Below are 22,485 nucleotides of genomic sequence, written 5' to 3' on the forward strand. Positions count from 1 at the left end.
CAATACAATTTGTTGCATGCACACAAACCCCTGACACACCTCTCTACTAGAGTCTTATTTATTAATGCTATTGGATGTGGAAGTGTTGTAACCAATCAGGGACCATATGACTACTCTGGAACCGGAACGGAGTCTATTTAACTGGAGCCAGAGATACTGTGACTTCATTCACACACCACTGTGTCCATAGGGTACTGTCTAGATCTACAGTACTACTACATCATAACAAATACAACAACATCAACCTAAGGCTTTATTTTTGCTATTTCAAGACCTACTGTATATCAACCACATAACCTTCAAAATGCACAGAAAAGATCAGATCTGGTAAGTCATTTCATTTTCCTTTACTGGTTTTTGGGTGAGTTGTCCCGTGTGTATATTTTTTATAGGATTCAATCTGGACACCAGTGAAGTGCCAGCTGTTTTTGTGTGAAATCAAGTTGTCCTCATTACTTGAATGTTAGAACATTATCTGTCTTTAATGGATTTGTTTTGTTTTGTTAGTAATTTGCTTTACTTTTTTGTACAGAGTAATAATATTCATGTTGTTTCACGCTGCCTTTAGTCTTCTAGTTTTATGCATTTAGTGCTTTTGCCACATTTTATTGACAACTTTCACAGTTATTAGACATACCAGTACTGAGGATGTAAAGAGAGAGACAGTCTTTTGTATGGATTTTATTTCTCGTTCTGCTTAGGTTAGACAGAATACCTTTTTATGGCAAGAATAAGTAGGATTGCGTGATTCAAGATTGCTGTAAGGCAACCCTCATGGTCTGGCAGACAGACCATGACAACAGGACATCTCACTTATACTGAAGGTGTATCTGAGTGTATACTATACCATGGTTGGGTTCAATTTGAAATTAAGTCAGTCAATTCAGGAAGTAAATTTATATTCCAATTCAAAAACTGAAATTAAATTCGCAATCAATTGAAAAAGAGAAGCTATTTGTTTGAAATGCTTTTCCATTTTTCAATTTCAATTGACCCTAACCCTGTGCTATACACCCATAATGTATGTTAAGTAAAATCACATGTAGTCTGGGATGCAAGCTATTCCAGTTCATGCACATTCACAATAGAACATACAAGACCTGTCTTAAAATACGTCAGATTCTGTGTGGGAACTAAATTGTCACTGAGGGGACCATGTTAATAATTATTATTATTATAATTTATGCCATTTAGCAGACCCTTTATCCAAGCGACTTACAGTATTGCCCATGACAGGATAGTTATTGTTCCCAGCTCCTGCTCTGTACAGTCTAAGTCAGTGTTATCCTCTTCTTGTTCCTTTAGTCATGATGACTACCAGAAGACAGCCAGCTGGCTCCTGTCCCAGACGCAGCACAGGCCCAAAGTGGCCATCATCTGTGGCTCTGGACTGGGTATGCTGGCTGATGCTCTCAAGTGCCAGGACTCCTTTCCTTACTCCGACATCCCTGGGTTCCCACAGAGCACAGGTGAGAAAAAAATATATATATGAAGAAAGAAAGAAAGAAAGAAAGAAAGAGAGAGAGAGAGAGAGATATGGGGACTGGGAATGTTCACATGGACCAAGGGCAGAAGTTTGTGTAACATACACTGGTTGTTACAATCAGATAGACAACAATGATCAACATAATATACCTAACACACCACAATGGCCATGATGACATTAACTTGAATCTTTGTTATGAAAATAGAACAGTCAGCTTTAAACATAGTGAACAAGTTTAACGGCGACGTTAAATATGTTTTTTTGGATTGTTGTTTATGTGATGTGTGTGTGTGTGTGTGTGTGTGTGTGTGTGTGTGTGTGTGTGTGTGTGTGTGTGTGTGTGTGTGTGTGTGTGCATGTGCGTATGTGTGTTTGTGTGTGTGTGTGTGTGTGGCTTCACAGTGCAAGGACACGCTAGCAGACTGGTGTTTGGGGAGCTAAAAGGAAAGACGTGTGTTTGCATGCAGGGCCGTTTCCACATGTATGAGGGACACTCACTCTGTAAGGTCAGTACCATATCACAGCGATCAGTATCGAGAAACAATGAAAAAAGTGTTAACGCACAATCGCACATCCCAATTGGCACAAATAGATGAAAAATAACAGCTGTTACTGTCCACTCAGGGAGCAAATATTACTACTAAGACACACACCATATTAGGAACTTCCTCGTTCCTCATCAACCCTCACCCTTCCCCTGGTCATCTCTCAATCATGCACTAATCAAGCGTCACCCCTCCTCCTCAGTGTGTGTGTGTGTATATATATATATATATATATATATACACACTGCTCAAAAAAATAAAGGGAACACTTAAACAACACAATGTAACTCCAAGTCAATCACACTTCTGTGAAATCAAACTGTCCACTTAGGAAGCAACACTGATTGACAATACATTTCACATGCTGTTGTGCAAATGGAATAGACAAAAGGTGGAAATTATAGGCAATTAGCAAGACACCCCCAAAAAAGGAGTGATTCTGCAGGTGGTGACCACAGACCACTTCTCAGTTCCTATGCTTCCTGGCCGATGTTTTGGTCACTTTTGAATGCTGGCGGTGCTCTCACTCTAGTGGTAGCATGAGACGGAGTCTACAACCCACACAAGTGGCTCAGGTAGTGCAGTTCATCCAGGATGGCACATCAATGCGAGCTGTGGCAAAAAGGTTTGCTGTGTCTGTCAGCGTAGTGTCCAGAGCATGGAGGCGCTACCAGGAGACAGGCCAGTACATCAGGAGACGTGGAGGAGGCCGTAGGAGGGCAACAACCCAGCAGCAGGACCGCTACCTCCGCCTTTGTGCAAGGAGGTGCACTGCCAGAGCCCTGCAAAATGACCTCCAGCAGGCCACAAATGTGCATGTGTCAGCATATGGTCTCACAAGGGGTCTGAGGATCTCATCTCGGTACCTAATGGCAGTCAGGCTACCTCTGGCGAGCACATGGAGGGCTGTGCGGCCCCACAAAGAAATGCCACCCCACACCATGACTGACCCATCGCCAAACCGGTCATGCTGGAGGATGTTGCAGGCAGCAGAACGTTCTCCACGGCGTCTCCAGACTCTGTCACGTCTGTCACATGTGCTCATGTGCTCAGTGTGAACCTGCTTTCATCTGTGAAGAGCACAGGGCGCCAGTGGCGAATTTGCCAATCTTGGTGTTCTCTGGCAAATGCCAAACGTCCTGCACGGTGTTGGGCTGTAAGCACAACCCCCACCTGTGGACGTCGGGCCCTCATACCACCCTCATGGAGTCTGTTTCTGACCGTTTGAGCAGACACATGCACATTTGTAGCCTGCTGAAGGTCATTTTGCAGGGCTCTGGCAGTGCACCTCCTTGCACAAAGGCGGAGGTAGCGGTCCTGCTGCTGGGTTGTTGCCCTCCTACGGCCTCCTCCACGTCTCCTGATGTACTGGCCTGTCTCCTGGTAGCGCCTCCATGCTCTGGACACTACGCTGACAGACACAGCAAACCTTTTTGCCACAGCTCGCATTGATGTGCCATCCCGGATGAACTGCACTACCTGAGCCACTTGTGTGGGTTGTAGACTCCGCCTCATGCTACCACTAGAGTGAAAGCACCGCCAGCATTCAAAAGTGACCAAAACATCAGCCAGGAAGCATAGGATCCTTTTTTGGGGGTGTCTTGCTAATTGCCTATAATTTCCACCTTTTGTCTATTCCATTTGCACAACAGCATGTGAAATTTATTGTCAATCAGTGTTGCTTCCTAAGTGGACAGTTTGATTTCACAGAAGTGTGATTGACTTGGAGTTACATTGTGTTGTTTAAGTGTTCCCTTTATTTTTTTGAGCAGTGTATATATTATATATATATATATATATATATATATATACCAGTCAAACCCTTGGACACACCTACTCATTCAAGGTTTTTTCTTTATTTTTTATTATTTTCTACATTGTAGAATAATAGTGAAGACTTCAAAACTATGAAATAACATGTATGGAATCATGTAGTAACCAAAAAAGTGTTAAACAAATCAAAATATATTTTATATTTGAGATTCTTCAAAGTAGCCATCCTTGCCTTGATGACAACTTTGGACACTCTTGGCATTCTCTCAACCAGCTTCATGAGGTTAACACCTGGAATGCATTTCAATTAACAGGTGTACTTTGTTAAAAGTAAATTTGCGTAATTTCTTTCCTACTTAATGCATTTGAGCCAATCAGTTGTGTTGTGACAAGGTAGGGGTGGTATACAGAAGATAGCCCTATTTGGTAAAAGACCAAGTCCATATTATGGCAAGAACAGCTCAAAAAAGCAAAGAGAAACAACAGTCCATCATTACTTTAAGACATGAAGGTCAGACAATGTGGAACATTTCAAGAACTTTGAAAGTATCTTCAAGTGCAGTTGCAAAAACCACCAAGCGCTATGATGAAACTGGCTCTCATGAGGACCGCCACAGGAAAGGAAGACCCAGAGTTACCTCTGCTGCAGAGGATAAGTTCATTAGAGTAACCAGCCTCAGAAATTGCAGCCCAAATAAATGCTTCACAGAGTTCAAGTAACAGACACATCTCAACATCAGCTATTCAGAAGAGACTGTGTGAATCAGGCCTTCGTGGTTGAATTGCTGCAAAAAAACACTACTAAAGGACACCAATAAGAAGATGAAACTTGCTTGGGCCAAGAAACACAAGCAAGGGACATTAAACCGGTGGAAATCTTTCCTTTAGTCTGATGAGTCCAAATTTGAGAGTTTTGGTTCGAAACGCCTTGTCTTTGTAAGACGCAGTGTAGGTGAACGGATGATCTCCGCATGTGTGGTTCCCACCGTGAAGCACGGAGGAGGAGGTGTGATGGTGTGGGGGTGCTTTGCTGGTGACACTGTCAGTGTGTCACGCCCTGACCTTAGAGATCATTTTTATGTCTCTATTTTGGTTTGGTCAGGGTGTGAGTTAGGGTGGGTATTCTATGTTCTATTATTTGCATTTTTATGTTTTGGCCGGGTAGGGTTCTCAATTAGGGACAGCTGTCTATCGTTGTCTCTGATTGAGAACCATACTTAGGTAGCCTTTTCCCACCTGTCTTTGTTTATGGCACTTAGCCTTTAGCTTCACGGTTTGTTTTGTAGTGTTTATTGTTTTGTTCGGCGTCTTTTCTAATAAAAAGAGAATGTACGCTCACCACGCTACGCCTTGGTCCTCTTCTTACAACGGCCGTGACACAGTGATTAATTTAGAATTCAAGGCACACTTAACCAGCATGGCTACCACAGCGTTCTGCAGCGATACTCCACCCCATTTGGTTTGCCCTTAGTGGGACTATCATTTGTTTTTCAACAGGACAATGACCCAACACACATACAGGCTGTGTAAGGGCTATTTGACTAAGAAGGAGAGTGATGGAGTGCTGCATCAGATGACCTGACCTTCACAATCACCTGACCTCAACCAAATTGAGATGCTTTGGGCTGAGTCGGACCGCAGAGTGAAGGAAGAGCAGCCAACAAGTGCTCAGCATGTGGGAACTCCTTCAAGACTGTTGGAAAAGCATTCCAGGTGAAGCTAGTTGAGAGAATGCCAAGAGTGTGCAAAGCTGTCATCAAGGCAAAGGGTGGCTACTTTGAAGAATCTCAAATATAACATATATTTTAATTAGTTTAACACTTTTTTGGTTTCTACAGGATTCCATATGTGTTATTTAATAGTGTTGATGTGTTCACTATTATTATACAATGTAGAAAATAGTAAAAATAAAGAAAACCCTTGAATGAATAGGTGTGTTCAAACTTTTGACTGGTACTGAACAAAAATATAAATGCAACATACAACAATTTCAAAGATTTGACTGAGTTACAGTTCATATAAGGAAATCAGTCGATTTAAATAAATTCATTAGGCCCTAATCTATGGATTTCACATGACTGGGAATACAGATATGCATCTGTTGGTCACAGATACCTTAAAAAAAGTAGGGGCGTGGATCAGAAAACCAGTCAGTATCTGATGTGACCACCATTTGCCTGATGCAGCGTGACAAATCTCCTTCACATAGAGTTGATCAGGCTATTGATTGTGGCCCGTGGAATCTTGTCCCACTCCTCTTCAATGGGTGTGAGCAGTTGCTGGATATTGTCGGGAACTGGAACACGCTGTCGTACACGTCCATCCAGAACATCCCAAACCTGCTCAATGGGTGACATGTCTGGTGAGGATGCAGGCCATGGAAGAACTGGGACATTTTCAGCTTCCAATAATTGTGTACAGATCCTTGCAACATGGGGCGGGGCATTATCATGCTGAAACAGGAAGTGACGGCGGTGGATGAATGGCACGACAATGGGCTTCAGGATCTCGTTACGGTATCTCTGAGCATTCAAATTGCCATCGATAAAATGCAATTGTGTTCGTTGTCCGTAGCTTATGCCTGCCGATAACATAACCCTACCACCACCATGGGGCACTCTGTTCACAACGGTAACATCAGCAAACTGCTCACCAACACGACGCCATTGAAACGGGATTCATCCATAAAGAGCACACTTCAGCCATCGAAGGTGAGCATTTGCCGACAGAAGTCGGTTACGATTCCAAACTGCAGTCAAATCAAGACCCTGGCGAGGACTACAAGCATGCAGATGAGCTTCCCTGAGATGGCCTTTGACAGTTTGTGCCAAAGAATGTTGGTTGTGCAGTCCCAGTTTCATCAGCTGTCCAGGTGGCTGTTCCCAGACGATCCCGCAGGTGAAGAAGCCAAATAGGGTGGTCCTGGGCTGGAGTGGTTACATGTGGTCTGCGGTTGTGAGGCAAAATTCTCTAAAACGACGTTGGTAGAGAAAATGAACATTAAACGATCTGGCAGCAGCTCTGGTGGTCATTCCTGCACCAATTGCACGCTCCCTCAAAACTTGAGACATCTGTGGCATTGTATTGTGTGACAAAACAGAACATTTTAGAGTGGCCTTTTATTCTCCCCAGCACAAGGTCCACCTGTGTCATGATCATGCTGTTCAATCAGCTTCTTGATATGCCACACCTGTCAGGTGGATGGATTATCTTGTCAAAGGAGAAATGCTCACTAACAGGGATGTAAACAAATTTGTGCGTCTGGAAAATTTCACAGATATTTTATTTCAGCTCATGAAATAACACTTTACATGTTGCATTTATATTTTTGTTCAGTAGATGTTATATAGATAATGGAGTGTATAGACAGTATGGACAATATATGAACAGAAAAGGTGTGTACAACAGTAGTTATATAGGGTAAGACATGACTAGAATACAGTACATACATATAAAGTGGGTAAAACAGTATGTAAACATTATTCAAGTGACCAGTGTTCAAGGACTCTGTGTATATAGGGCAGCAATTTCTAAGGTGCGGGGTAGAGTATCGGGTGGTAACCGGCTAGTAACAGTGACTAAGGTTTGGGGCAGGGTACTGGGTGGAGGCCGGCTAGTGATGACTGTTTAACAGTCTGATGGCCTGGAGAATCTGTTATCAGTCTCTCGGTCTCAGCTGTCTCCGCCTTCTAGATGGTAGCAGGCTGAACAGGCCGTGGCTCAGGTCCTTGATGATCTTCTTGGCCTTCCTGTGACACTGGGTACTGTAGATGTCCTGGAGGGCAGGCACTGTGCCCCCGGTGATGCGTTGGGCTGACCTCACCACCCTCTGGAGAGCCCTGCGGTTGCGGGAGGTGCAATTGCCGTACTAGGCGGTGATACAGCCCAACAGAATGCTCTCGATGGTGCACGAGGGTCTTAGGTGCCAAGCCAAATTTCTTCAGCCTCCTGAGGTTAAAGAGGCGCTGTTGCGCCCTCTTCACCACGCTGTCTATGTGGAAGGACCATTCCAGGTCCACAGTGATGTGCACGCAGAGGAACTTGAATCTTTTTTCCCTCTCCACTGCATCCATGTTGATGTGGATGAGGGTATGTTCTCTCTGCTGTCTCCTGTAGTCCACAATCACCTCCTTGTTGACAATCAAGGGAGAGGTTATTTTACTTGCACCATTCCGCCAAGGCTCTCACCTCAGCCCTGTCTCGTCGTTGTTGTGTCGTCAGCAAACTTGAATATTGAGTTGGAGACGTGCGTGGCTATGCAGTCATGGATGAACAGAGAGTACAAGAGGGAGCTGATCCACCGTGTTGAGGATCAGCGTGGCAGAGCAGTGGTTGTTGCCTACCTTCATCAACCTGGGGTTGGCCCGTCAGGAAGTCTAGGATCCAGTTGCACAGGGCGGGGTTCAGATCTAGGGCCCTGAGCTTGGAGGGCACTATGTGCAACTGGGTTTTTGACTGGACTTTACATGCTTATTCGATGCTAGCTACATGCTTTGTTATTGTGGACATCGTGCATTTAGCTAGCTTGCTAATGTCGAGTAACAGTAAATCCGATGCCCCTGCCAATGTGAAAAATCATTGTAATGTAGCCTACAGCTGAATGAGCCAAAAAGTTAACATGCCTGTTAGTATTTTATGGGTTTTCCATCTCAAATTGGTAGTTTTAGTTTATTCACTTCTTGATCAGAGTCTTGATCGAAAAGCCATGAGCAAAATAGTCTCACGGAAGCTCTACCATTCCGATAACGTTGTTTCAATATGGCTGTGACCACATCTCTCTCAACTTGTGTGAGGCGCTTGAAAAACGTATAATATTATGTTCTTAAAGCATTTTCATAACATCACATTCAACAAGGTAACCTAACATTGACATGTAAAACAATATTGTTGGTTGATTTGAGTGTTTCAGTTCCACTTAAAATGACACCACTTTTTTTTTCTTGAGGAGGAATGTTAGTGGAGGATTGACATAGTTCCTAATATGTATGCTCTATGGCTGGACTTTAAATGGTATGAACCTAGAGCATTATTAGAGAGAAAAAACGAATACAGGGGGAAACACTCTCACTCACAATTTAATATTATTATTTTAAGATTATAAGCATGACGCTTCATCCCACCAGGCCTTTATCAGGACCTTGAAAGGCTTTGAGAAACAGAAGAAATTCACACTTTTCCACAGCCACAGCTCTGCATTTGTTCATTAGATGAAAAAACCTGCATGATGTTGACATGCTCTGCTACACAGTGTTGACATGCTCTGCTCATGCTCTACAACATAATGTATAACTACTGTAGAGCATTGCTAGGCTATTCCTGACTCTCTTCAGATTGATGAGATTGATGAGATTGTAGATAAGCGATTCCTCCTTTAGGATAGCTAACTGAGTCCATTGCTATGTCCCAAATTGCATCCTATTCCCTACATAGTGTACTACTTTTGACTAGCGCCCATAGATTGGTGCACTATAACTAGTGCACTGTTTGGGAATAGGGTACCATTTGAGACGTACCTGTGGTGGCAGAATTTGGGGTGAGCTGTGTTGTGTTGCAACTTGTTTTGGGTTAACCCTATAATTTTCTCTCTCTCCTTGTCTCTCTCTCTCCTTCTCTCTCTCTCTCTCTCTCTCTCTGTCTCTCTTTCTCTCTCTTTCTCTCTCTCAGACTACCTTTCCTGTGCGGGTATTTAAGCTCTTGGGGGTGGAGACCCTGATTGTGACCAATGCAGCAGGCTCACTGGCAGACAGCTACCAGGTTGGGGACATCATGATCATCAAAGATCACATCAACTTCCCTGGCCTGGCTGGGCTCAATCCCCTCAATGGACCCAATGATGACAAGTGAGTGAGATCTTCTAGTCTAGGTCAGTGGTTCCCACTTTATAATGGGTCCTACTAACTAATTACCACAAACAACCTCAAAATATGTCACGCCCTGACCATAGAGAGCTTTTTATTCTCTATGTTGGTTAGGTCGGGGTGTAACTAGGGTGGGTCATCTAGGTGTTTATATGTATATGTTGGCCTGTTATGGTTCCCAATCAGAGGCAGCTGTTTATCGTTGTCTCTGATTGGGGATCATATTAAAACTTCTTATGGCTGCATCCCGCTACCGGGATCGATATGACAACAGCCAGTGAAAGTGCAGGGCGCCAAATTCAAACAACAGAAATCTCATAATTAAAATTCCTCAAACATACATGTGTCTTATATCATTTTAAAGGTAATCTTGTTGTTAATCCCACCAAAGTGTCCGATTTCAAATATGCTCTTCAGCGAAAGCACTACAAACGATTATGTTAGGTCACCACCAAACCACAATAAGCACAGCCATTTTTCCAGCGAAAGATAGCTTTCACAAAAAGCAGAAATAGAGATAAAATGAATCACTAACCTTTGATTATCTTCATCAGATGACACTCATAGGACTTCATGTTACACAATACATGCATGTTTTGTTTGATAAAGTTCATATTTATAACAAAAAATCTGAGTTTACATTGGCGCGTTACATTCACTAGTTCCAAAAACATCAAGTGATTTTGCATAGCCACATCGTTTCAACAGAAATACTCATCATAAATGTAGATGATAACTTTGAATTTTGATGATAATAGATTTGTCTATTTTATACACATGGAATAATAGATATACCTCTCCTTAATGCAACCGCTGTGTCAGATTTCAAAAAACTTTACGGAAAAAGCAAATCATGCAATAATCTGAGACGGAGCTCAGAACAATAGCCAAATTAGCCGCCATGTTGGGGTCAACAGAAACCAGAAAATACATGATAAATGTTTCCTTACCTTTGATGAACTTCATCAGAATGCAGTCCTAGGAATCCCAGGTCCACAATAAATGCTTGATTTGTTCGATAATGTCCGTTATTTATGTCCAATTAGCTACTTTGGTTAGCGCGTTTGGTAAACAATTCCAAAGTCACAAAGCGCGTCCACTATAACGTGGCGAAATGTCCAAAAGTTCCGTAACAGTCAGTAGAAACATGTCAAACGATGTACTGAATCAATCTTTAGAATGTTGTTAACATACATCTTGAATAACGTTCCAACCGGAGAATTAGATTGACTTCAGATGAGCGGTGGAACGGAGGTCCTCCTCATGTGAACGCGCATGTGAAAGCATGGTCAGCTCGTGGCAGTGATTACTCATTCCTGTCTCCTTCGGCCCCCCTTCACATTAGAGTCATCAGACAAAGTTCAATTGACTGTTGACATCTAGTGGAAGCCGTAGGAAGTGAAAACTCATCAATATCTCGCTGTAATTTCAATGAGAGCTTGGTTGAAAATCTGCCACCTCAGAAAAAATTCAAACAGGAAGTGGAACTTCTCAGGTTTTTGCCTGCCATATGAGTTCTGTTATACTCACAGACATAATTCAAACAGTTTTAGAAACTTCAGGGTGTTTTCTATCCAATAGGAATAATAATATGCATATATTAGCAACTGGGACTGAGGAGCAGGCAGTTTACTATGGGCACCTATGTGCACCTTTCATCCAAGCTACTCAATACTGCCCCTGCAGCCATAAGAAGTTAAGGCAGCCATTTCCCCCTTGTGCTTATTGGGATCTTGTCTATGTATAGTTGCCTGTGAGCATTATTCTAGCTTCACGTTTCGTTTGTTCGTTTTGTTGTTTTGTTGTTTTATGTTTTCTATTCCAAAATAAAGGATGGAAACATACCACGCTGCATCTTGGTCTACTCCTTATGACGAACGTGACAGAAAATCCCACCACAAACGGACCAAGCAGCGTGGCAAGGAGGAGCAGGTATCCTGGGCCTGGGAGGATATCCATGAGATAAAGACATCCTGGACTTGGGAGGAGATAATGGCAGGAGACGAAAGCCTTCCATGGAAGCAGACGGAAGCGGCGAAGGAAGGACAACAACGACACCGGGGTTCGCGGCCACGACGGAAGCCCGAGAGGCAGCCTAAAAAGATTTTTTGGGGGGGGACACACGGAGTGGTCGGCGAAGTTGAGGTGTGAGTCAGAAACCGAGGAGTTATTGGACAAATTGGAGGAGAGTGAATGGATGGGAGAGTTAAAGACCTTCGAGGAGTTGTTGGACAAATTGGAGGAGAGTGAAGCGAGAGAGCTATTGGTTTGGCGTAGTATGCACGGCATTCGTCCTCAAGAGCGTGTTAGTCGTCCGATGCCACCTGTGCCAGCTTCCTATACTCGTCCTGAGGAGCGTGTCATTTGTCCGGCACCATCTGTGCCAGCTCTACACACCAGGTCTCCAGTGCGCCTCCACAGACCAGTACGTCCTGTGCCTGCTCCTCGCACTCTCCCTCAAGTGCGCCTTCCCAGTCAGGTACGTCCTGTGCCTGCTCCTCGCACTCTCCCTGAAGTGCGTGTCCCCAGTCAGGTACGTCCTGTGCCTGCTCCTCGCACTCTCCCTGAAGTGCGTGTCCCCAGTCAGGTACGTCCTGTGCCTCCTCCCCGCACTCGCCCTGAGGTGCATGTCATCAGCCCGGTGCCACCTGTACCGGTCCCACGCATCAGGCCTCCAGTGCGCCTCCACAGTCCAGTGCCTCCTGTGCCTCCTCCCCGCACTTGCCCTGAGGTGCGTGTCATCAGCCCGGTGCCACCTGTACCGGTTCCACGCATCAGGCCTCCAGTGCGCATCCACAGTCCAGTACGTCCTGTGCCTCCTCCCCGCACTCGCCCTGAGGTGCGTGTCATCAGCCCGATGCCACCTGTACCAGTCCCACGCATCAGGCCTCCAGTGCGCCTCCACAGTCCAGAGCTTCCGGCGACAGTTCCCAGTCCAGAGCTTCCGGCGACAGTTCCCAGTCCAGAGCTTCCGGCGAAGTTTCACGGTCCGGAACCTCCTGAGACGTTTCACGCTCCGGAACCTCCTGAGACATTTCACGGTCCGGAACCTCCTGAGACGTTTCGCGGTCTGGAGCCTCCAGCGAACGGTCGGCGGTCCGGAGCCTCCAGCGACGGTCTGCGGTCCGGAGCCTCCAGCGATGGTCTGCGGTCCGGAGCCTCCAGCGACGGTCTGCGGTCCAGAGCCTCCAGCGGGGGTTCTCAGTCCGGAGTCCCCGGCGACGATCTACGGTCCGGAGTCCCCGGCGACGAACCACGGTCCGGAGTCCCCGGCGACGATCTACGGTCCGGAGCCTCCGGCGACGATTCACAGTCCGGTTCCTCCGGCGACATGTCCACAAGCGGAGTGGGTACTTCGCCCCGCACCGGAGCCGCCCCCGACGGTAGATGCACACCCGGACCCTCCCCTATTGAGTCAGGTTTTGCGGTCGGAGTCCGCACCTTTGGGGGGGTACTGTCATGCCCTGACCATAGAGAGCTTTTTATTCTCTATGTTGGTTAGGTCGGGTGTGACTAGGGTGGGTCATCTAGGTGTTTATATGTCTATGTTGGCCTGTTATGGTTCCGAATCAGATGCAGCTGTTTATCGTTGTCTCTGATTGGGGATCATATTTAGGCAGCCATTGTATAATTGCCTGTGAGCATTATTCTAGCGTCACGTTTCGTTGGTTCGTATTGTTGTTTTGTTCTTTGATGTTTTCTATTCCAAAATAAAGGATGGAAACATACCACGCTGCATCTTGGTCTACTCCTTATGACGAACGTGACAAAATACCAGAAACTACTTCTAAGAGCGCTTGGTGCTGTGTAACCCTTTAGTGCTGTGGTTCAGTAGCCTACATGCTTCATTAGCCACAATTCTCTTGTTTGAACATATTTGAACAACACATTCATATTGTTTTGTGTTGACCAGGTTTGGTCCCCGGTTCCCTCCCATGTCTGGTGTGTATGGCAAGGACCTGCAGAAAATAGCCTTTGACCTCTGTAAGAGCATGGACGTCTCTCAATTTGTCCAGGAGGGGGTTTACTGTATGGTGGGAGGGCCCAACTTCGAGACCATCGCAGAGGCCAGACTTCTTCACAGACTAGGGGTGGACGCTGTGGGTAAGAGAACTAGTACTTGTTCACTTCCAGATAGATTATAGATTCTAGCATGGTCCCAGATCTGTTTTTGTTCTCTTGCTAACAGTGCCTGCTAGATAGATTTGTCTATTTAAGTGGTTGGTGATTGTTGCCATGATAAGATATAATTTTAGGGCAACATTTTATAAGACATCTGAGATATGCTTTGTGCATTAGACTTTTATTACTTCATAAACATGAAGGTCCCCACTTTAATGCATTCTAGTATGTAGGAGTAGCAGTAGGGGTTTTTATCTTCTCTCCTCTCCTCTTCTCCTCATAGGAATGAGCACAGCACCAGAGGTGGTGGTAGCCACACAATGTGGCATGAGGGTGTTTGGCCTCTCTCTCATCACCAACAAGGTGGTCAAGAGCTATGACGACACTGAGTCAGTCAACCACGAAGCTGTTCTGGAGGTCAGCAAACTGCGCTCGCAAATGCTGCAGACGCTGGTCAGCCAGATGGACATCAACAACAACGCGGTCTGAACTGAAGAGAGCAAGATGAGATGAGACACTGAAACCCTTCGACTTGTCAAGATGAAAACATTCAACATTCCACAGCGACCCCGACCAATGGCACAGTTTTCCCAATTCAGTGCACTACTTTTGACCAGAGCCCATGGCACCCTATTTCCTATAAGTAGTACACTACTTAGTACACGCCTCCCGGGTGGCGCAGTGGTCTAGGGCACTGCATCGCAGTGCTAGCTGCGCCACCAGAGTCTCTGGGTTCGCGCCCAGGCTGGGCTGGGTTCGCGCCCAGGCTCTGTCGCAGCCGGCCGCAACCGGGAGGTCCGTGGGGCGACGCACAATTGGCATAGCGTCGTCCGGGTTAGGGAGGGTTTGGCCGGTAGGGATATCCTTGTCTCAGTATGTAAAAATGTAATAAAATGTATGCACTCTACTGTAAGTCGCTCTGGATAAGAGCATCTGCTAAATGACTAAAATGTAAATGTAATAGGGTGCCATTTCAGATGCACAACAAGAATCTCAAGAGGATTTGTCAAAATCACTCAAAATCTTGCAGCTACTGGCCTATTATGCAAACATGGTGCCCAGGGCATTGTCTTGAATATTGTTTGGGTTAAATCAACAATAATCTCATCTGTTCAGTCTGTAAATATTGTACAAAATTGTGTAACTTTATACTGTCATTTGTATTTTGTGATATCACAACTGATGTTTATCTGTTGTATATTTTTTATTTGTTCTGTTAACAGGTTCTCTCAAATGGACAACTTTTTACAACCTGTTATTTTTCAGCTGTATTAACTCATCTTTCTATCCACAATTGTGTGCTAATACTTGTTCACAGATAATAAGATAAAACATTGTAAAGTGAAAGATTATATGCAGCTCTATGTATGATGAAACTTGATGTATTACAAATCAATGTCACATATTCAGATAGTTTTATAGATTAATTTTAATTCATGTAAAATACAATCTGTATTTTAATTGTATTGTTCCTCAACTTTTGTCGGATATTGAGTACGGATTGCACCGACAATCTGCGATGCTTTATCACATTGAAAAACCTATTATGGAAGAATTGTGTTCTCATTTCAGAGAAGTGCAAATCTCTGTGTCACACCAACTTGCTAAATTTGTATTTACTATTTTTTTTCCAAATAAATGGTTGAACTTGTATGTAGACTAAATGCACGCTACAAATGAATACGTATGTTAATCTCTCGGATCCGCCCTCAGTGTAACCTTTTTGGTTACCCAAATTCGAATCCAGAATGTTTCGTCCATAGCTTCGTCCATGTTCCAGTAGGTGGCGGTCTTTTTCGTCGTCGATGTGGTTGCTATGACGAAGAGAAGCGTTACAGAACATTCCGGAGTAACTTTTCTGTTATGCAGCTAGGCTAAAGATACATTTGCAAGGTTGCAAGTCGTATTTATATTGCAAAAGTTAGAATGACTTATTATGCTGCAAGTTCAGCTTTGGAATCAATTTTTTACAACGTATTGATGTAAAAACATAATGAATGTACTGCCAAACCATCTTGTCAAGTCACTGAAGGAAGATTTCAAGATATTGGTAAGTTCATTGTCATGATGATGAGCACACACACACACACATTATATATATAATATACATACATACATACATACATATATAGAAGATAGAGACAGAACCATAGATAGACAGACAGAGAGGCAGACAGACAGACATAAGTCACACACACACACACACACACACACAATACATAGTAATATCTGTTTAGGACTACAGCAAGTGGGAGAGATGCAACAGGAGCAAGACAGAGCCCCCTCCCTGGGTGATTTTGCCCCCACTGCCCAACAAGACTACTGGCTCACCAAGCGAGCGTTATCCAGCCACAGGGAGAGAGGAGAGTGGGACCTCTGCCACCCATAACTTTTTCCCAACAACCGACAAGCCAGGTAAGCTATGAACTCATCTTTGAAGGTAAAATATGTTAAATTGAGGAGATTAGGTTGACACATGCTGGAAGGAAAAGATTCACTGAATGAAAATCCAGCTTCATATGATGCAGAAGGCATAAATTGTCAATGGGAAATTAACTAAAATGGTTGACTTCCTGTTTTGCCTTTGACAGGGAAGTCTCGCCCCAACACTGGCCATGAAGAGTCCACTGTGACATCTATGGGACGACTCTCTCGACGGAGGAGGAACGAAAGAGTGAAGCTGGACCCCATCACTTTGAAGAAACAAGAAAATATCAAAACACTGAACGTATTTATAGGCTATATCACAAGACATTAAATAAGTGATCAGTAAAATCCTCAGCTATTGAATAGTAGACGTTCCTGTCATCATGTTGAGTCAATAGCCACAGTCAACCACTAGAGGGAGTAATACGCCATAAGAAATAATCCATGGCAGTAATAGATTTAGACCAGCTGTGTCAAAATTATTACTAGTTTTTATTATTTCCTTTTAATTTGTGTCTAATTAAGACAACCAGGTGAGGGGAGTTCCTAACAAATCAGTGACCTTAATTGATCAATCAAGTACAAGGGAGGTGTGATTTAGAGACACGTTATAAAGTGTGCACCAGACCACAATATCTACACTTAAAACACAATACTGCATAAATAGGAAAGGTATTTAATTTTACATGTAAATAAACAAATAACAACCACTTTCAGTTGCTGATTATGTCGAGGAAGAAGGCCCTAGTGGAGCTGGAGAAGCACTGTGCATTGCTGCAGGAGAGCAACGTCCGTATGGCCGGGGAGATAGACAGTACAGACAGACAGTCAGTGTCCAGTGCCAGGGAATTCCTCATCCGGCATGACAAATTAGGGGTGAGTACATAGAATCTATGTCATTCTATTGCTCTATATCTGCTTCATTGACGACAGGACACACTTGTGTCCTAGTACCTAGTACTCACTCAAATAGATTGGGCAAGCACCTCACTGTCTATTTTACTGCACTCGCATGTAACTGTATTCTCTAGATATGCTAGAACTACATAAGTACCAAGTATACTGTAGATATGATAGAAGAACAGAGTATCAACACATAGATCACCATCAGCTGTAACAGTCAGTTAAGCCAGCGTTTCCCAAACTCCAAGGGGTGCACATTTTGTTTTTTGTCCTAGCACTACACAGCTGATTCAAATAACCAACTCATCATCAAGCTTTGATTATTTGAAACAGCTGTGTAGTACTAGGGCAAAAAACAAAATGTGCACACTTTGGGGTCCCCAGGGCTGAGTTTTGGAAACGCTTAGTTAGGCTATAGATCACCATCAGCTGTAACAGTCAGTTAGGCTATAGATCACCATCAGCTGTAACGGTCAGTTAGGCTATAGATCACCATCAGCTGTAACAGTCAGTTAGGCTATAGATCACCATCAGCTGTAACGGTCAGTTAGGCTATAGATCACCATCAGCTGTAATGGTCAGTTAGACTATAGATCACCATCAGCTGTAACAGTCAGTTAGGCTATAGATCAACATCAGCTGTAACGGTCAGTTAGGCTATAGATCACCATCAGCTGTAACGGTCAGTTAGGCTATAGATCACCATCAGCTGTAACGGTCAGTTAGGCTATAGGACACCATCAGCTGTAACAGTCAGTTAGGCTATAGATCACCATCAGCTGTAACAGTCAGTTAGGCTATAGATCACCATCAGCTGTAACAGTCAGTTAGGCTATAGATCACCATCAGCTGTAACAGTCAGTTAGGCTATAGATCACCATCAGCTGTAACGGTCAGTTAGGCTATAGATCACCATCAGCTGTAACGGTCAGTTAGACTATAGATCACCATCAGCTGTAACGGTCAGTTAGACTATAGATCACCACCAGCTGTAACAGTCAGTTAGGCTATAGATCACCATCAGCTGTAACGGTCAGTTAGGCTATAGATCACCATCAGCTGTAATGGTCAGTTAGACTATAGATCACCATCAGCTGTAATGGTCAGTTAGACTATAGATCACCATCAGCTGTAACAGTCAGTTAGGCTATAGATCACCATCAGCTGTAACGGTCAGTTAGGCTATAGATCACCATCAGCTGTAATGGTCAGTTAGACTATAGATCACCATCAGCTGTAACGGTCAGTTAGACTATAGATCGCCATCAGCTGTAACAGTCAGTTAGGCTATAGGGCAACATCAGCTGTAACAGTGTGAGCACCTTTCTTTATGTTATCTCAGAACCTGATATTCTCCTTGAAGTTCAGACGTACTAAGACTCTTGTAATGTGGTAAACCAATACCACCATTTGTACCATTATATAAAAGCATATTATTGGTACCCTGAATAAATAAAGTCTACCCTGTTTCTCTGTAAGAGTTCTATAGCTGCATTCAACAGCTGGAGCCACAGTCAGATGGAGCAGGCCAAGACAGAGCTCCAGGAGGCTGAGACTGCTGCAAAGAACAGACTTTGGGGTAAGTGGTGATATTATAAATAATGTATAATGCAGAGGCAACAAAAAATTCAGTTTTTATTAATTGAGATGCCTTTGGCAGAGTGAGAATTATAAATCATAAGCAAATATAGTAGTACAGTAAGTCAAGTGTGCTTGTAAATTATGAATACTCTTTTGTTTTACAGTAAATGTGCGTGTGAATGTCGATATTAAATATTATTGTTGTGTGTGTGCGTGTGTGACAGTGCAAGGAAAATCTGGTCGATTGGTGTTTGGGAACTCAAAATTGAAGACGTGTTTGCATGCAGGGCCGTTCCCTCATTTATGATTGAAGTGTCTGTGGGTAAGCCCTTGATGTGTTACCTTGCCAGGTCTCCATGAGCAGCTGAGGGGGGTGAAGGCAGAGCTGGTGAACGCCCAGGCGGAGCTCCACACCCTGAAGACCTACAAGGATAAAGAGTACCCCGTCAAGGCCCTGCGCATTGCCGAGATAAAGAGAGAGATTGAGAAACTCAAAGAGACACAGCAGGTCAACAGGTCTCTCAATGGCAACTTCCTCCAATAGAACGCAATAGGCTGTAGTCTCATATGTTGTGTGCTGTTTATTCCTGTGGTTCCAGGATGAGAATGAGGACGTGAACTTGCTGTGCCAGACAGAGATGGTGTACCTGGAGAGACGATCCCAACACGAAGAGCAGGAAGTCCTCTCTGTCATAGCTAAGGTAGGATAGGATTTACTTCATTGTTCCTCAGGGGAAATTGTCTTGGACACACAGCACTGCTATATACAAAAAATAAAATAAACATCTATTATCACACACTCGACACAAACATAATACATAGGATACAAAGGTCTATAGTTCTTTGTGGATGAATGATTCTCAATTGCCGCTAAAATGTTTTATACAAACATTCAGTAAGTATCAGCATAGGTCTATTTCTGAAGTGTATCTGGATTATAGGTGAAAATAACAGTGGAGGTTTTTTGTAATGAGCTAAAGTCAGACTTTATTGGCAGGGGTAGATGTTGACACCATTTGTCATGGCTTTACTCCTTTCTCTCTGTTTTCAGCAAAATGTTTCATATATTCCCTGTGTCGTCAAACTGATGGCCGCACATAATCAGACGATAAAAAAAGAAATTGGAATCCACAAAAAGGTTTGGTTAATAATTATGAAAATGTCTACCAATTTGATAATTCAACTAGTGATAATGGACTCAGACTCACTCTAACTCCATACAGTTTTTATTTTTACCATGGCATTATCGGAAAATGACTGTAATTGAAAAAGTATTTTTTTCTTCCTTTCTGTGTCACTCACTCATGCTTTCAACATTTCAGGAAATTGCGGAGCTGGAAGATACGAACAGAGAGCTGATCAAGAGTGTCCAGGAACTGCAAATATCACGGACCAACATCAGGAAAGACATCTTCCAAGACGTTTTCCCCAAATCAGATAAGTATGTCAAGGTGATGGAAGGCACTTTACTGTACACTGCTGCTCTTAATAGGTTGTGTGATATCACCAATCCATGCCATGAGGGTGGGCACTTTAGACAATCTGGCTTTGGAAAAGGTTCTTGAGGGGGGCTTTAAAACACCCATCAATAAGAAGACACATTGTCTAAAGTGCATCTCTAAAACTAAAACAATTACTAATGATAATTTACTTGCCTTCTTTTCTTTAAGAAACTATTACCAAAGAGTAGTACATTGAGAACTCCAAGCAAAGAGTATGACAATGTTATAATACCAACCATATACTGTCGATACCCACTGAACTGTTGGCTTGTTTATCTATCTGACATCTTATCAGTGTCACAAAACCATCTAGACAGAACTAATAGACATGTGACAGGAATTTAACCTCTTCCTTGTTCCATCAAAATCGATGTCTCGGAAAGAGTAATGGGGTATCACCATCTAATATTACCCAGGGTTGAAAACAGACTTGTAGCGCCATCTTAAATTTAAATGAAGAAGTACAGCAGAGCGGAGTGAATCCCAGTCTGACATTAAAGGTTAATAAGGTGCTCAAATTTCCCCCCAGCCTGTTCCAAAGCAAGATGACACTCCACGCTCTAGACCATGAAAATCCCTCATACCTACAACTCATCAAATATTCAATCATAAAATGTTCCCCTCTGGGGAATACATTAATTTCACGTGACATTTTATATAAGGGAGATTTAATGTTGAATTAGGATATTGCGAAATTACAATGCTTTTGGTAAACATCCTGAATCTCACTTAGCAATGACAACTTTTTTGCACTGACGTGTTTTAATCCTAAAATAGGCGCCTATAAATATGAAGTTGAACTGTAAGTGCAGATGTTCTAATTGGAATTAGCTGTATTGACTCTGACTGATTCAAACTCGTCATTTTCCAGGCTGGTAAATAGCGAGTCCACACAGATACAACTAATTTCTCTCACTCTAGTCACTTTTGGGGAGAAAGTATGTTTAAATAAACGTACCTGTTTTTTTCCCTTCTTCCGTGATATGACACAGTCTTCCATAGGGAAACGGCTGCCAGCTTGTTCATTCTGTATTTCAGAATTACTTATGGCAATGGGAGATGTTACTTTCCATTCATTTATTCTCACTCAGATAGGCCATTTTTAGGATGGAAAATGTAGGTCTTAAACATCAGAATTGAAGTGGCCTACAGTACATCTATCATAGGATGTCAATTGGGGAACACACTTGATGTGCATGTACTGTATAATTTTGTGTGCAATGTTTATTTGTTCATTAGGATTGTAGGTATCCATCAAGAATAGCCCATACTTAATCATCATTTCATTTCTGAAGGGCACTTTGTAATGGCACCAAACTACTTTCCTCCTTATGGCATTAAGCCTTCACAAGCAATTAACATTTCCAAATGTATACTACGTATGTACATAAGGAAAAGGTGTTCAGTGTGCATTAAGGTTCTAAATGTGTGTCGTGTTCATTCCAGATGCACCCCGGATATGGAGGTGACCTTAAACATCCCTCGTGAGGAGTGGCTCCCCATTTAGATGTGTGACAGACTAGGAGAGACACGACTTGTGTGTCGCTCGGCTGCATTTAAACCTGCTGGGCTCTTCTTGGCACAACCCCAGAATTTCTGTTATACTGAGTGCCCATCTTCTCCTACTACAGTGCCCAATCTTCTTAAAACAAGTTCTGCATTGTAATACCAGTCAACTGGGACCAATAAACACTTGTGAACATTTCTAATAAATAACTCCATGGTTCAATTTCAAATCCTTTGCATATTCATTCTTCTCTCTTTTTTTTGTGCAGTGGAATCATATGCAATTGTATCAAAACCTCTCCAATGAGCATATAATATGTTTATTGGTGTGGTTTCATTCAGCTATAATTGATAGTCTATAATTGCCAGTTGAATCTAATTTTCTGCCCATTATCACATTCTTCAATGTGCCGGTCCACAGAAAATCCTGTTTAATATTTAGAATATGTTCTGTTTGCTTTTTTTCTCCACAGTAAGTGCCCCAGTGAGAGTAACCACTTCAAACCCTCCCTTTCTTTACAAATCTCCTCAGACCCTGTAACTGTAGTTTTGGGAAGTCTCTGACTATAATTTACTTAAGTGTGGGAAAGAAGCTGGCTTTCAGTGCAAGGCCTTCATCTAGCCATCGTACGGCCGACTGGTTTGATTACTTATTTTTTTCAGTTGGAAAACATTCAGCCAAGCCTCAGAAAATACAACTTCCTGGGAAGGAGCTCTGGTCTGTGGCTAGGGGTGTGAACTCTGCCCACACAGTGTTAGGACAGAACTGATTTACAGATGTG

General features: G+C 43.3%; 2 protein-coding genes across 2 annotated transcripts; both read left to right on the forward strand.

Moving 5' to 3' along the window:
• The first annotated feature begins 304 nt into the window (after positions 1 to 304).
• LOC120064593 (purine nucleoside phosphorylase-like) lies at positions 305 to 14,273 on the forward strand. Its single transcript, XM_039015190.1, has 6 exons — positions 305 to 327; positions 1,306 to 1,469; positions 1,889 to 1,992; positions 9,469 to 9,644; positions 13,576 to 13,766; positions 14,068 to 14,273. The coding sequence occupies exons 1-6, from the start codon at positions 305 to 307 to the stop codon at positions 14,271 to 14,273; spliced, it is 864 nt and encodes a 287-aa protein (XP_038871118.1).
• Positions 14,274 to 15,643: 1,370 nt separating this feature from the next.
• Positions 15,644 to 21,910, forward strand: c20h20orf96 (chromosome 20 C20orf96 homolog). The gene is made up of 10 exons (XM_039015191.1): positions 15,644 to 15,834; positions 16,022 to 16,199; positions 16,376 to 16,512; positions 16,929 to 17,087; positions 18,594 to 18,693; positions 19,046 to 19,203; positions 19,295 to 19,396; positions 19,747 to 19,833; positions 20,018 to 20,136; positions 21,644 to 21,910. The coding sequence occupies exons 1-10, from the start codon at positions 15,778 to 15,780 to the stop codon at positions 21,702 to 21,704; spliced, it is 1,158 nt and encodes a 385-aa protein (XP_038871119.1). The 5' UTR covers positions 15,644 to 15,777; the 3' UTR covers positions 21,705 to 21,910.
• Positions 21,911 to 22,485: the final 575 nt, after the last annotated feature.

This window comes from Salvelinus namaycush, chromosome 20, assembly GCF_016432855.1.
Source record: "Salvelinus namaycush isolate Seneca chromosome 20, SaNama_1.0, whole genome shotgun sequence".
NCBI lineage: Eukaryota > Metazoa > Chordata > Actinopteri > Salmoniformes > Salmonidae > Salvelinus > Salvelinus namaycush.